Here is a 16,577-nt window from a genome sequence, read left to right on the forward strand (position 1 = left end):
ATACATACAACCTGCTATACATACAGGTAACATAGAATTATACATACAACCTGCTATACGTACAGGTAACATAGAATTATACATACAACCTTCTATACGTACAGGTAACATAGAATTATACATACAATTTAATCTGCTCTACATACAGGTAACATAATATTATACATACAACCTGTTATATGTACAGGTAACATAGAATTATACATACAATCTGCTATACGTACAGGTAACATAGAATTATACATACAACCTGCTATACGTACAGGTAACATAGAATTATACATACAACCTACTATACATACAGGTAACCATTGTAAAGGAGGGGGCATACATTATGACAAAATTCATTTAAAACTAAAAATATTTATCATAGATTGCACACTTCTGTAAAATAACAAATAAGAAATGCATGTGCCTTTCCAAACCATTAATACTATTACAAATTATTATGTCATTAAATCAATGTCATAATCAACTTTGAATACGAGTTATCAATCGAAATTTTTGAGTAAGAGTTATCAATCACCCAGAGTGAAAGTAGCGTGACAGAACAACGTTATGGTGAGTTAATAGAGTTATTAGCTTAATGTGTGTTTGAATGTTTGTTATTATCCCCTCGCGCAACTTTTTCCGAAGGGGATATAGCATCGCTGCTGTGCTTGTGTGTTCAGCTTGGAAACAAGTTGAAAAGAAAAAACTCTTGCACGGATATTTATCAAACTTCGTACACTTATTTGGCATGGTCAAAGGACAAACCCTGTGGATTTTCAAGTCAATTAGTGTCCGTACAGGAAATCGTTTGAGAGCATGAGGCTGGAACATACAGAGATCTCCAGACACCTGCATTGTGTCTCCCTGTTCATACAAGCTTGTGATTTCATCTCAAACCAAGCATTGTTCAGACAAACAAACCTTGTTTTGTTGTGTTAGGCTAAGCTTTAAGGTACATTGACCTATTTGATAAGAAAGACAATGCATTGTTCAGACAAGAAAATCTTGTTTTTCATTGTGTTAGGCTAAGCTTTAAGGTACATTGACCCATTTGATAAGAAAGACAACTCTTGCATGAACAATTCAAATGCTTTTCCTTTTAATAAGTCTGAAGAAAGAAAAACTCAAGTCTCAATGAATATTTTATTTAATTTGATAGTGTAATTGATGTCATAGGTAGGGCTGAATAAGGATATCTCCATGTTGTGACCATTAATGTATTATGATGTGTGTTAGATAGGGAAGCCTTGTATATCTTGTTATTATTTACATATCTTGCTTGACTCTGTATAACATGTCTGTGTTAATTAAAAATAATTGTTCAGAGAAACGTGTTTGATTTTGATCGAGGTGAAGGATGGTTATGACATTCAGAGATAAACAATATTGTAGAAGTTTGTGTTAATAGTCATCAAATAAAAACAGTATTACCAAGTCATATGTATCAAACACTTGAAAAAAATCATTATTAGGTAAGTAAATATTGTTTTAAAAAGTTTTGTCTGACCTGCCTTATCAGAAATTTGTTTTTGTAGTGTAAACAGATGAAAAAAAAGAAAATTAGCAAAAATAAGGATGTATGATAAGACAGTTGTTAATGAAAACAATCACTTATCAATGAAAATGAGAGTATGTGTAAAACAACAGATGAAGTAAACTGTAAATATCAATCTCCCCTCCAGGTGATGGTGACCAACGTGACATTGCTACTGAAGACAGTGAAGACCGTGGAGGATGAAGGCGCGCGGGAAACTCAGGCCCTGGAGTCTACCATAGAGGCCATAGGACAGGAGGTTAAGGTAATACACTGATACACAGGTAACTACAGGTACAAATACAGGTAACTCGGGCCCTGGAGTCTACCATAGAGACCACAGGACAGGAGGTTAAGGTAATACACTGAATATACACAGGTAACTACAGGTACAAATACAGGTAACTCGGGCCCTGGAGTCTACTATAGAGACCATAGGACAGGAGGTTAAGGTAATACACTGATACACAGGTAACTACAGGTACAAATACAGGTAACTCGGGCCCTGGAGTTTACCATAGAGACCTTAGGACAGGAGGTTAAGGTAATACACTGATACACAGGTAACTACAGGTACAAATACAGGTAACTCGGGCCCTGGAGTCTACCATAGAGACCACAGGACAGGAGGTTAAGGTAATACACTGAATATACACAGGTAACTACAGGTACAAATACAGGTAACTCGGGCCCTGGAGTCTACTATAGAGACCATAGGACAGGAGGTTAAGGTAATACACTGATACACAGGTAACTACAGGTACAAATACAGGTAACTCGGGCCCTGGAGTTTACCATAGAGACCTTAGGACAGGAGGTTAAGGTAATACACTGATACACAGGTAACTACAGGTACAAATACAGGTAACTCGGGCCCTGGAGTCTACCATAGAGACCATAGGACAAGAGGTTAAGGTAATACACTGATACACAGGTAACTACAGGTACAAATACAGGTAACTCAGGCCCCCTGGAGTCTACCATAGAGACCATAGGACAGGAGGTTAAGATTATCCAGGGGTAATCTGACTAAAGTCCAATGGTTTATTTCCCAATTTATGTTTTTTCTCCTTCATCAACAGACACTGTACTGTTTGATGTTTTCTTTCATAGTCGTACGAGGCTGGAACCTTGCCAGAGAAGAAAGCAACGGCAGAAGATCTGATCCGACTGACCAAACCTACCACCACGGCGACCGCCAAAGCAGTGGCTGCTGGGAACTCGGGTCGCCAAGAGGACGTCATCATCTGTGCCAACATGGGACGCAAGGCCATCTTTGATTTACTGGCAACATGCAGGGTATGTTATATTCTGCTAGAGATTCGAGTACAATGTAAAACATATAAGATCATTGTCCACAAATTTACATTTCCTTGAAACTGTATTTCCAAGAAATGTTAAGAATATTGATGTTTCTGTGTGTTGACAGGGCACAGCCAGCACTGCAGAGACAACAGAAGTCCGACAGAAGACGATAGCAGCCGGCAAGAACTGTGCTGTTGTCTACAAAGATCTACTGGAGCAGGTCAGCACGGTAAGTGTACAGGGCACAGTGTGCACAGACTCAGCACAATGTGGACAGTTAGCACAGTGTAAAAAATCAGCACAATGTGCACAGTTAGCACACAGTGTGCATAGAGTCAGTAATAGAATATTCAAAACACCAAGTTTATTGAAGCTGTTGATATGTGGGGAAGGATTGTTGTTATTGAAGCTGTTAATATGTGGGGAGGGATTGTTGTAGAAATGTGGGGCCTGTGATTCTGTTATCTTACCACCTTTTTTGGCGGCCATTTTTCAGGTGGTCCAGAAACCTTCCCAGGAGGCCAAGCAGACACTGGCAGCACGTGCGCACCAAGTCGCGGTGTCCGTACAGGAAATCGTACACTGCTCTGAACTCATTAAAGGTATGTGACTGATAATTCCTGTCACAAGATTAGGGGTGTGATGTGTAGCCATTATACATGTAATAATTATAGCCCTGTGTCACTGTTACCATAGCAACAGCCGACGCATCAACTTCATGATAATCTGCTCTGTTGTACCGTATCTATCTCATATATGCATAGCATTCAAATTTTATGAATTGTCAATTTTTGTAGATATATATTTTTTATGGTACTTTTTTAAAAGTAAAATCTATTGGTGATTGTTTTGATACATGTATATATGAATTATGATATGCATGAGAGGAAAAGGTTTTAAGAATTTATTATTATTTTTTCACAATTTTAAAACAGATAGCAAATTTTTTGAAAGATTACAGATAAGACAATTTGCAGCATTTTTAAAACTCAAGATATTGCATAATGTAGATATAAATGCAAAGCAGAAAAAAAAATTGTATTAAATTCTTAGTAAAGTATTCTTTTTGAAGTAAAATTACAGTAGTTAATGTTAAAGAAAGTAAGAAGATGTGGAATTTGTTGGAATTGAAATTCAATGAAAAGTAAAATTCAAGAGCAACAATTTATTGGGAAGTTATATTTAAGAAGTTAAATTTATAGGAAGTAATCATTTTGGGAACAATGCATAGAATAGGAGCCAAAGATGGAGTCATTTAATGTCTGGGTTAGAAAATGTGTGGGTCAGTAATAGTATTCATGGACGATGCCCAACGTGGGCTTGTGGTTGCTGATAATGCCCATACTGGGCTTGTGATTAATGATATTGCCCAAGTGGGCTTGCGATAACTGATAATGCCCATACTGGGCTTGTGATTATGGGCATGGTGCTGTGTAGATATATATCTGACTTCGTTTTCGTTTAGTGGTCCAACCCGCAGAAGGAGGTATTGAGCTTACAGTGTCATGTTTTAATTTTTTTTGGCTTCCCTTTAATTTTGGTGTATTTTGTCCAGATGTCTTTTGTATCAGAAAAAAGAAACTGTAATTTTTATACAAAGACAGCACTAGTTGGAAGCAACCAATCAGAATGGCTGTTAGGGTCTGTAACTGACCCGGATGACTGAATTACTGTGAATGTATTTCATAATAAGGAGAAATGTCACTGCCTGCATATTTGAGACAAGGCTTATACTCTAGAGATATATTCTGTAAATAGACACTGTTGTAGTTTGGTTAGAGATATAAAGGTGAAATGATACGGACACAGATGAAGTCTGTTAACACTCACTTTCTTTTGTGATCTGACTGTACACAAGGTGAATTTCAACACCAATGTTATTTTGGCCCAATGGCTTGAGAAAATAATTTTTCCTCTTTTGAAACATGAAAAATTAACACAGAGAAATTTAGTGTATTTAATGATGTGGTCCATCTTAAATTTACTAATTCAAGGGGTTGGTTAATTGGGAAAAAATAACATGGGAATGAAAATAACCATTACACACCATTACAATATCTATACACTTATATGGAATATTGGGAAAGAAAGAAAAACATATATTCAGAAGAATATCTGTTGCATTTGGGCACAGAGATCTGATAATTGGATAGACATGTATTGGATTCAACAACTGTTACTCTTTGTTACCTGTATTTACCTGTATTTTACCTGCATTTTACCTGTATTTACCTGTATTGTCTTGTGTGCATGAGAAACGTGCTGCATTGTTTACCCCTCAGTTTTGTGTTTGGGGGAAGGTCACTCCTACCCCCTTTGTCAAACTTGTCCCTCCATAATTTGATGACACTTTGTTTTTTTTCAAACTAGCTTCCAAAGAGATAAGATGGTCCCATATCGTGAAAAGGTAACCATGGCAACCGCTGAAAACAAAAGAGGAATGCTTTCATTGTAGGATAAGAATAAAAATGCTGCATTAACAGTGAAATTAACACCTGAGATATTGGGTTAGAGTTTGTGACCAGTGAAATTAACACCTTCGATATTGGATTAGAGAGTTTATGACCTACCATGATATGTGATGTGTAGATTAAGTTCTTTATCTTTGTGCCGGTTTCTTTTCTCTCGGAGCAAACACAAAAAGTTAGAGAAAATTTAGCCTCCATTAAAAATCATTTAAGTTTTATACAATGAAAAAAATATTTTTTATTTTGGCTATTGAAAGTTGTCAAATTATTTTGATTGGCTTTTAGAAATTGTCCTATAAAAGGCTTTTATTTTGATTTGCTGTTCAAAATTGCCTTGTAATTTTGATTTAAAAGTTTTCCTGTTAGTGCAGCAATTTGTGTTTACAGTCCAATTCCCCCAAAATAAGCTCCAGACAATCACGTGACTAACAGTCCGGGTAGATTCCATTAACTCCTGTCTCCTCTCTCTGACCTTACATCTGTGTGACCTTGACCAGAGATGTCAGAATGACCTTATGACCTTAGGTGATATACACCATACTCAACACATTTGATTCTATGCAACTCTGACCTCGCCTCTCTCTGACCTTACATCATTGTATCTTTGACTTTATTTTTGACCTGAGATTATGTATGACCTTTTGACCCTATTTGATTTAAAGCAAACTTGGCACATATGACCTCATGCATCATGAATGACCTCAGACAGCAACTCTGACTTTCTTTGTCTTGAAAAAATTAAGAAAAAAGTTGGACTTTAGTGTAAGAAAGTACCGGGCTGCATTTTACAAAAGAACTCTTTGACTTGGTCTTAAAACATCTCACATTTCCTTTTGTTTTGTTATTATATAAAAATAAATAAAATTTGTTAAATGAAACGGTGCCAGATATTATAGCCTTAATGTCTGCAAATACGATAAACTTCATTTGATTGTAATATACTATTTTGTAATACTATTGCAGATTAGGTAATCATTTTTTTTATTTATTGGTTAATCAATGTCTCTTTTAAATGATTCCGATTTTCGTTAAAGGATTGAACAAGCAGTACTGTTCAGCATATAAATCATTATAGTTCCATCTTGCGACCTAACACGCGACATCAGTTCGTTTTTTAACAGTATGCCTTGGCGGCAAGAATAAGATACACAATAAGTCTTAATAAATAATAGACTTTTAAGGTATACATTGCAATTTATTCGACTTTTAGATTAATTAGTTAGTTATATTTTTTCTTTCACTTAAATACTGGTGTAAATGCAACATGCCCAGGCATCACGATAAAACCGGATATGACGTATTGCAATGGTTATTCCCAAGTCTGTATCCAAGGGGTAAGCTTGAAACCATGCAGTGTCTGATTTGAAACATTAGTCATACGTTGATAGTCTAATTGCTTTCTAAAAGATATTCAAATTAAAATTACGTAAAAATTATTCTATGCTTCCCTCCAAGATGATTCCTATATATTACAGGTATGTGAGGGATCACTTTGTAAAAAGATAGGAAACAACTCTACATGGGACGAATGTTATATCAGCCATGTCGGTTCTCTAAATGATAAGCAAAAGCTAAGACTCTGCTACCTCGCCTGCAAAAGCACGTAACTGCAAACAGTTTTTTCTGATCCTATGGTAGTTTATTTACCGCCTAATGATTGTGATAAAGATCAGTAGGCTTAATTTTGCTATCATATAAACAAATTATTGAAACGATTTAATTTCTTTTTCAGATGAAAATGACACATGCTATGTTTCAGACAATAAACATATTCCGCACGAGTTTAAAATTGTTGTAGATGAAGTGAAAAATTACTCAAGATTGGACGCTGAGAAAGAAATCTCAGTAGCTGCAGGTATTTATTATGTTTTATTCGAGTCTTGTAGTTTTATACTCTTTAAATCAAGAAAGTATTTTTTTGTGAATCATTTCTTCTTTATTTTTCCAACTTTTGTATATATTTGTTTAATTGTTTCAATCATTTATTTGCATTTATGTGATAAATATAAAAACATATTTTCATTGCAAGGTTCCTAATTAAAGCCACGCTCTGCAGGCGCCCTATAGTGATTAGTCTGCCCGTCTTTAAATATAAAACATATTTTCATTGCAAGGTTCCTAATTAAAGCCACGCTCTGCTGGCGCCCTATAGTGATTAGTCTGCCCGTCTTTTCCTCCAAGATCACTTTTCCGAAACATATCTTTTCTTTCCTTTGACACAATCTGGCTTAAACTTTACGGTTTTAAGGTCAAAGATTAAGGCCATAGAATAATCAGATTTTTTTTAAAAATCTTTGTCAGGATCATATACGCGGGTATGATAAGGCAACTAACAGCGATCAAATTCCTCTGATCGATATGACGTCACAATAAGCAGCATGATGTCATATTTTACTCAGAAACATGTCGATTTTAACTTTATCTCTGGTTTAAATTATAAAAAATACAGACATAAAATATCACTAAAAACTCTTCTAACTGAATATATCTTTGATTTTTCTCTATTACGTATAATTATCATTGATGACGTCACAAGCATGTTTAATAGAGAAGATCATGTCGGGAGACAAATCTTCGGAATGCAGTGTAAACAATGCCGAAATAAGACTTATTTAATACAGATACCTAAGATTTAGATGAGTGTCGGTTAAGATATAATCAGGATAATACAGGCATGGATATTTTGTTTAATCAGCGAGTGTTATAAGGTAAGCAGATCGACATTTATATGGCTTGACCAGCCTTTCCTCTGTCAGTGTGTACAGAAAAAGGCAAAAGTGTAACACTACCCCGGATATTATGAAAGATGACTTTGTTAAATATCAACGGTGTATGACCTAAACTACTTGAAAAGTGCTGCTAGAATCCTGTGAATTGTTGTTTTAAATGAAATATACGTAATATTTTCAATGAAATTATAGAAGTTGAGAGGGTTTCCGATAAATATTTACAATATTTATTTTATGCGATTAACAATAGGATTCTAGCAGTAATACTAATAAACCTGAACTAATTGACGATCGAATTAATGTAACAAACAGACAAATGAACTTCGGGGTAGTGTTACACTTTTTGATTTTTTGTTAAGGTAAAAAATTGATCTATTTATAACTGTCACGTGATACCATGGCACGGCAGCTTCAAAGATCGAGTCGATTCCGAAGTAGAAAAATAATATCTTGGTGAACACGTTCACTTGGTATTAATATAACACACTGTTTTCATAAAAATAAACAGTTTTCAAATAGATCATAATTTTGACGGTCATTAAACTAAAAGTTGCCTTAACCTACCCGCGTATTCTCTCCCCTCAGTCCAATCTGGCTTACAATACACCAAGAGATTGCCCTTTGGGTCAAGGGTCAAGGTAATATCAGACCACTCAAAAACGTTTCATAGCATGATTACCATATATACTCTCTCTTTACATCTAAACATCGACAAAATCAACTCCCGTCAGTTCTTCAGTACTTTGATTACCATATATACTCTCTCTTTAGACCTATATGACTCATACTTCACGTAAACTGAACATATGGGTAAAGGGTGTACAGCGACCTTAAGCCAAGTTGCAAGGATAGATGTTAAGGTCATAACATATCTCCAGTTTCAAGTCTTTCAACAATGAATTATTTCCCATTGGTATAATCTTGCTAAAAATAAACAAAAAAGAGGTATTGAGCTTGAGGTAAAGTTCTATGTCAAACAGAAAATTTGTAAGTCATAGGTCAATGTCAAACAAAATCATCTGAAATGTATATATCCTATTTCCCATTATTTAAGCGAGCCATTTGAGATATTCATCATCTCATTGATGTAAAGATAATGAAATATAACTTGTATTGTTTTAGTGCTTGCTTCATCGAACGAAACACATAACTTTAAAATCTCTAGCTTATCCTTTGTTGTTTAAAAAATTAATTTTGCATTGTTACCATTTATGACCACCATTGACACATAATTACATTTCAGGCACACACAATTATCGTGGTTTTCGTTAAGTATTATTTCATTTCAGGCACGCGTGTGACAGTGTACCGCATTATTGTGACGTATTGTTACATTTCAGGCACACCCTGTGACAATTACCGTGGTATTCGTGACATATTATTACATTTCAAGCACACTCTGTGACAATTACCGCAGTGTTATAATATTTCAGACACATCCCGTGACAACTACGGTTATTGTGACGTATTATAACATTTCAGGCACACCTTGTGACAATTACCGCGGTTGTTGTGACGTATTATTACATATTAGGCAAGCCCTGTGACAATTACCGTTGTTATTGTGACGTATAAGTACATTACAGGCAAACCCTATGACTATTACTGCGGTTTTTGTGACGTATTGTTTCAATTCAGACACTACCTGTGACAACTACCGCTGTATTTGTGACGTTTTGTTACATTTCAGGCACTCCTTGTGACAATTATCGCGGTTATTGTGACGTATTTCACAGATGTCGTGGTGTCGACAATGAGGGGCCCCTAGAAAGATTGAAGAACCTGATTTTTGGAGAAGAGACACTTTCGTCTATCAAAGACTGGATTATTGTGAGTACATGTTTTCTAATTGAAATCTCCGTATTTTTTTGTGATTGTCTTTCTTCAGAATGTTTATCAATATATGATAAATATAAATAAATATAGTTTCATTTTCTTAACATAAGACCTGTTTTTGTCTAACTTTGAGTAACATCAGGGGTGTTGTTTGTTTCAGGATCATTGTGATTGTGTTCTTATTTAAAAGATATCTAATTTAAGGGGGATGTGCCATTTTGTACATTTGAGAATAATAATGTAAACATTTCTGGAACTAGCTTGGTTCTGTCCAAAACTGGCCAAAAATGATGTCAAAAGATATAAAGGAAACAATTATGAAGTCCTATATGTCATTTTGTTTAAAAAGTATGCACACAAGAAAAGGACAATGCATTTTTAATCACTCAAAACAGCTGTCGAACTGGACAACTACATACTTATTTTGAAGATTTAAAAATCGGAAAACTATGAAGGGGATCATTATTGTCATCTCTACAACCATTTGTTGAGAAGAAGTTTGAGTTTTGAGCATTTAGGTTGTAACTTTGCCTCAGATAGAGTACCCTAATTTTATCAGTCGGCATGGGATCTATTTTAAGAACATAAAAAATCCAGTTTAAACTTAGAACTCCTGTGTCTGTAGAGTCACATTGACGTTATATTTTCATAGAAAAAAACAATAAATACCAATTCAAAAAAATCCGTTTGGAATTTGATATGCATCTCTTTACCTGTCCCATATTTGTTTAAGGGGATGTTCTTTAAGAATACATTGAAGTATAATCCTTGAAGAAATGGGAAAGTAGTCCAAAAAGTGATTGCTTTCAATTAAAAAAGTATTCATCATATTTAAATGAAAATAAATCTGCAATTTACATCCATAGACAAAGACAAATATATCTTGTGGTTTTTGAGCCCCATTTTAAGAATAGGATTTCTTACATTGAGACAAAGTTACAACTTAAATAAGCAAGCTTAGACATTTTTCTGAACAAATGGTTGTTAAGAGAACACCATTGAACCCCCTTCATATTTTTAAGATTTTTAAATCTTCAAAATAAGTCTGTACCTGTGCATTTTGACATTTAAGTGATTAAAAAGGCGTTTTCTGTTCTTGTATGCATACTGTTTAAACAAAATAACATGTAGGACTTTATATTTATTGCTTTTATATCTTTTGGCATCACTTTTGAACAGTTTCGGGCTGCACCAATCCAGATCAAGAAATGCTTACATTCTTAAACTTAAATAAACAAAATGGCCGCACATCCCTCTTAAGATATAACGGACGTGTCTTTATAAAGCATCGGTCTTTATTTTTTCGGAGGGGGGGGGGTCATTTAAAAGAAAAATAGATTTATTTTTGGGGCAATGTTAATTATGATATATTGATAATGTCATTAAAATGGGTTGCTTTTTTGCGCAGGTGGGATTCGTAATGAATTTAATGGATATGTCTTAAAAAATTTGTTTACAGGGAGTGGGGGGGGGGGGGTAACTGCATACATAATTGATGGCCATGGTCATGTACAAGTTTGCTTTGTTTCGAGGTACACTGGTTGTGTGTAATGTTGTTTATAATGTATAAGTATGTTTTGTTTTCAGATTCACTCGGGTGTGTAATGTTGATTGTCATTGATAAGTACGTTTTGTTTACAGGTACATTGGTTGGATGTAATATTGATTATCATGGATACGAATGCTTTGTTAATTATCATATATAAGTATGCTTTTCTACAGATACACTGGTGGGGTGTAATGCTGATAGCCGTGGGAGCGGTGGTTGTAATGGGTGTCTTCATCAAAGTCTGCTCTGTAAACACTCCTAGTGAAAACCCCAAACACAAAAAGATCAGAAAACAGGTGCGTGATTAACAAATCAATAAAACGGAACATTCTATAGAATAGTCAGCTGTATAGTTATACATCAGAAAACAGGTGCGTGATTAACAAATCAATAAAACGGAACATTCTATAGAATAGTCAGCTATATAGTTATACATCAGAAATCAGGTGCGTGATTATATAAGGATTTAAACGATTACAACAGAGGAGTGCTCTGACGATGAAGGGTAAGTTGTACAGTAAACAAATAAGGACACGTGTACTTTTTTCAAATCAAAGAAATATTTAATATATACATGTACAGAGAACATTATTCTTTTAAACTGATACAATAGATGCATGATATATATATGATCTGTTAAAGTGTAAATAAGTAAAACAACCCGCTAAAGATCGTGTAGTTATTTGGAGTTGTGTATGTTGAGAATGGTCAAAGTACAACCAAATCGATTAAAGCCTTGAAATGAAGTGGTTCAACATAATTCTAATTTTCAAAATATCATAAACTGAATATCTTTGATTTACAGAATGATAAAAAGATAGGGCCCGTGAAGAACCCTGGACCCTATTACATCACTGGTAAAAATAATCCCCGCGAGGGAAAAGACAGACCACGTGACTACAGAAACACAAGGAATGTCGAAATGGGCAATATATGACTCAAATATCACGTGACACTGTTACGTCATATCGTGCCAAATGTAATATGATCAAAAATTATTTTAACTTTTTATAGAGAACTCTTAAAGAGATTTTTAAAAATAACAACATAAATATCAATTTCTTTGTACAACGAAAAAAACATTTTAAGATAGTTTTGAAAATATGTACGTTAAGATTGGAATTTTAACCAAGAATTTGGTTTTCGACATTTTCGGATTAGTTGCTTTGAAATCATTACATTTACGACAAATCTGTAGAACATTAATTGTATGTCGTATCGTTTACATTTACGACGAATGTGTAGGTCATTATTGTATGTGGTAAAGAGATTATAGCTACTACATGTTGTACAAAGTATTACACTTACGAAAAATCTGTAGAATATTAGTTATACATGTATGTTATAACGTTAACATTTACGACAAATCTGTAGATCATTGATTGTCTTTTCTTTATTTTTGTAAACTCAAAGATTATCTGATGTAAGCTTATGAATTCATTGACAAATGAGATTGATTAATTATGTTTATTTAGTCAACTATTTTTACGGTTTCTTTCATGACCAGAATAAAACAACGCTTTGATGACGAGTCCCGCCTGTCCGCCTACTCTATCATTCCCGTTCATCATTTATGTTCACGTAGGCAAAAAGACAAGTTTCCTATGTCTATAATTATCATTTTACATGAAAATTAGTTACTAATTAAAATTATACCGTAAGAAACATTGATGTGTTTTGTTATACATAATCATTGCTTAATGATATGCTGTTTTAAATGAATGTTCAGTTCTTTAGATTTATCAAACACTTGTTGTTTTTATGTCCTTTATGTGGTCATTTTCTGTGTCCAATTGTCTATTGTAATTTTAATGTGGAATAAATCATTGATGGTTTTGAGTTTTACAGTCCTTTAGATTTGATATTCCACAAACGTTTAAACGTTCTATTTTGAATCCTTTACTGTGAGGAAAACAAAAATCGCAAAGAATAAATTTGTTTTTTTTTAAATACAACACTCTACCTTTGTATACCGTGATCAATTATATGTCGCATGAAATTAATTAAATCGTGATTTACTTACAATTACTAAGCACTGCTTGCACTGTGGAGCTAACATAAGAAGCTTCTCAAAGCTTATTAAAGATAACCAATTCTTTTCATTCACCGAAATAAACGCAAAGATATTGTAAATTATTTAATATACTATTGGTACCTGAGCTTATCACTAGTCCTCGCCTGCCCTGATATGAGAGTACCTCTGTATATGTCCCGTTATCTGATCCCGGAAGTGGCCGAGACGCCATTGTTAGACAGGATGTTTTGGATAAGTCGGTGATCATGAGGCTGTGTTTGGTTCTATCGGTACTGATTAACATCCTACCGTACTCAATACTGACAGGTTTGTATTGTATACCTATATTAAACGTCCTACCGTACTCAATACTGACAGGTTTGTATTGTATGCCTATATTAAACGTCCTACCGTACTCAATACTGACAGGTTTGTATTGAATACCTATATTAAACATCCTATTGTACTCAATACTGACAGGTTTGTATTGTATACCTATATTAAACGTCCTACCGTACTCAATACTGACAGGTTTGTATTGAATACCTATATTAAACATCCTATTGTACTCAATACTGACAGGTTTGTATTGTATACCTATATTAAACGTCCTACCGTACTCATTGCTATTGACAGGTTTGTATTGAATACCTATTGGGATATGATCATTTCACATGTAAATACCGTCTATACAAGCTGTGTATGGTCTATGGCGTTGCTCATTAAAACACTCTTGTATATACCTAACTTCAATGTTAATTGATAGAAAAAGGAAAGCAACATTGTGTAACCCGCCTTATATCACTCATTCTTTACCCTTCTCAGATCATCGTTATACTATGTAGGTAATACGGGGTATATTATACCTTAAACTTATGTGTGATCCTTATGACTTAAATGAAGGCAAATGTCCTGATATAGAGAGCAAAAATGACAAAAGTATATGATGAAAAGTCAATGTGTAAACCAATATCAAGGGGGCTGAATGATCAATGCGTTAACCAAAGGATCAGCCTTATGTTTTAAGTCTTGAATTGTTTACATAAGAATTTTTATTTAGTTAAGAAACAAAATCAGTTATTTTACCTTTCCAATTAACTGTATTTTTTTTCTATCCACTTATAAAAAAGCTCTTTTTCTAAAGGAGATCAGAATAGTCTAAAAATGGACACAACCACCGTGCTCTCTCAAAGATGAACAAAAAATATGTTCCTAATGAAATAAAATTTAAGTATCTTATACATATAAACTAAGTTATATAAGCAATGAAAAATGTTTGTTAATAAAATAAACTCAGTTTACCCAGTTCCAAATAAAAAGCCCTAATCCAGTTCAATTCATTTACATGTACTTCACAAACGGTAAACTTCGCTTTCTGCTGTACATTGTATATAGCTAGACCAACACACCGACAACCCTCTAGTAGCTCTCTTAATTCTTTGTAATAAGAGATACAATCCATACATGTAAAACATCAACAAAATCTATAATATTCAAGGTTCTTGTCTGTATTTCTTTCTTTCTTGCTGTATTTCTTTCTTTCTTTCTTTCTTTTGAAATTATATCGTAGTTTATCTCATTCATCTCTAACATAGACATAAAAAACGAATCTGGTTATTTAAGTTTCAAAATGAGTCTTCATTCTTTTGGCCATAAGAACAAAACAATAAACATGTTCCATGCTCTCTCTCTCTCCCTCTCTCTCTTTCTCTCTCTCTCCCTCCCTGTCTCTCTCTTTATCTCTCCCTCTCTCTCTCTCTCTCTCTCTCTCTCTCTCTCTTACAGGACGTGGACAGTTTGCATTGTCTTCCCGGTGTAAATACACAGATCACGCTTTTCCATATACATTGTATTGACTGTAATTTCGAAGAACTGCTGCGTTAAGATACGAAAACTAGACTTCTATACACTTTATCTGTTTGTTTAAAGATTATAATTCAATCAAAGTGAGAAACGAGTTGATAGATCGCCGAAATGGCTTTACGATAAAATACAGATTCGTTACCTAAGATTCCACAAATAATATATACCTGGATACAGTATCCACTCGATAAGCGACGTTCTGTTATTGTAAAAATGTAAACAAAAACAAATATTCAAATACAGTTGCATCCCCTACTCTCTCTTATTAAGAAACACACTTTTTCTAATATATAAGGTTTTTATAATTATAAAACCGCCCCTCTACATTACACGTTTAGAACCATTTAACAAGAGCTTGGAATTTCGGTAGTTGTATCAAACAGCAAAGTGACGTAGGCCTGTCTATTTCATTGCTGGCCACTTTGCCACGGCTCTTTGAAATCAAGAAGATTAGTCTGATCTAAGATTACGCACGCCATGCCCGGGTCTAGAGGAGGGGTAGGGGGTTCATATTCAAATCTACATTTACATAATAAAATTACCAAAAATATGCCTTAGACACCCCCCCCCCCCGCCTTTGGTAAACTCAAATAAGCGTCGGACTGTTAAGACACGAGCCTTACGGTTTTGTTTACTTATCTGTTTGCTCAAAGTTTTAAAATTTAACAGATTAAAGAACGTTTTGATTGAGAAACGAAACGAACTTGGCGTCTGTAAGAGATTGACTTAATAATATAGGACCAGTTATTATCAAAACGAATTTGTTGTGCTCTTTCTGTTCAATTTTTTCAGCTACGTCATGCATAAACAAACTTTCTTATTGGTGTATATATTGTCATTTGAGCTGACCGCTGATTGGCTGCTGGTGCTGACTAAATTATGCACGGACAGAACAACTTATCAGAGAATGAAAAATTCACTAGGTTACTCGTGACTGTCGGAATTGGGGTATTTTTCGAAGGTGTATACTTATGGCAAAACAAACATACAGTATACATAGCTTTACAAAGAAAATTTGGGTTAGACTATATATATATATATATATATATATATATATATATATATATATATATATATATATATATATATATATATATATATATATATATACATGTAGCTATGTAGCTACTGTGCAGACACGTAGCATCTTGAAGGAAAGGGGGGCAGACTCATCCAAAAATCTTGACAAGCAAAAAAAAAAATGAATAAAAGGTTACTTTACAAAATCCTGAAAATCCTGATCCGTGGAGGAGGGGGGGGGGGGGGGGCAAGTATACCTTTAACTTTA

The 16,577-nt window shown here is 34.3% G+C and overlaps 1 protein-coding gene across 1 annotated transcript; it reads left to right on the plus strand.

Annotated features, from left to right (window-relative positions):
• The first annotated feature begins 1,622 nt into the window (after positions 1 to 1,622).
• On the plus strand, positions 1,623 to 13,247 carry LOC105342262 (talin-1). The gene is made up of 8 exons (XM_066078800.1): positions 1,623 to 1,790; positions 2,639 to 2,824; positions 2,955 to 3,059; positions 3,327 to 3,432; positions 7,031 to 7,153; positions 9,718 to 9,857; positions 11,586 to 11,708; positions 12,218 to 13,247. Exons 1-8 carry the CDS (start codon positions 1,623 to 1,625, stop codon positions 12,347 to 12,349), a joined length of 1,083 nt encoding a protein of 360 aa, XP_065934872.1. The 3' UTR covers positions 12,350 to 13,247.
• The last annotated feature ends 3,330 nt before the right edge of the window (positions 13,248 to 16,577 follow it).

This window comes from Magallana gigas, chromosome 1 (genome assembly GCF_963853765.1).
Source record: "Magallana gigas chromosome 1, xbMagGiga1.1, whole genome shotgun sequence".
Lineage (NCBI taxonomy): Eukaryota > Metazoa > Mollusca > Bivalvia > Ostreida > Ostreidae > Magallana > Magallana gigas.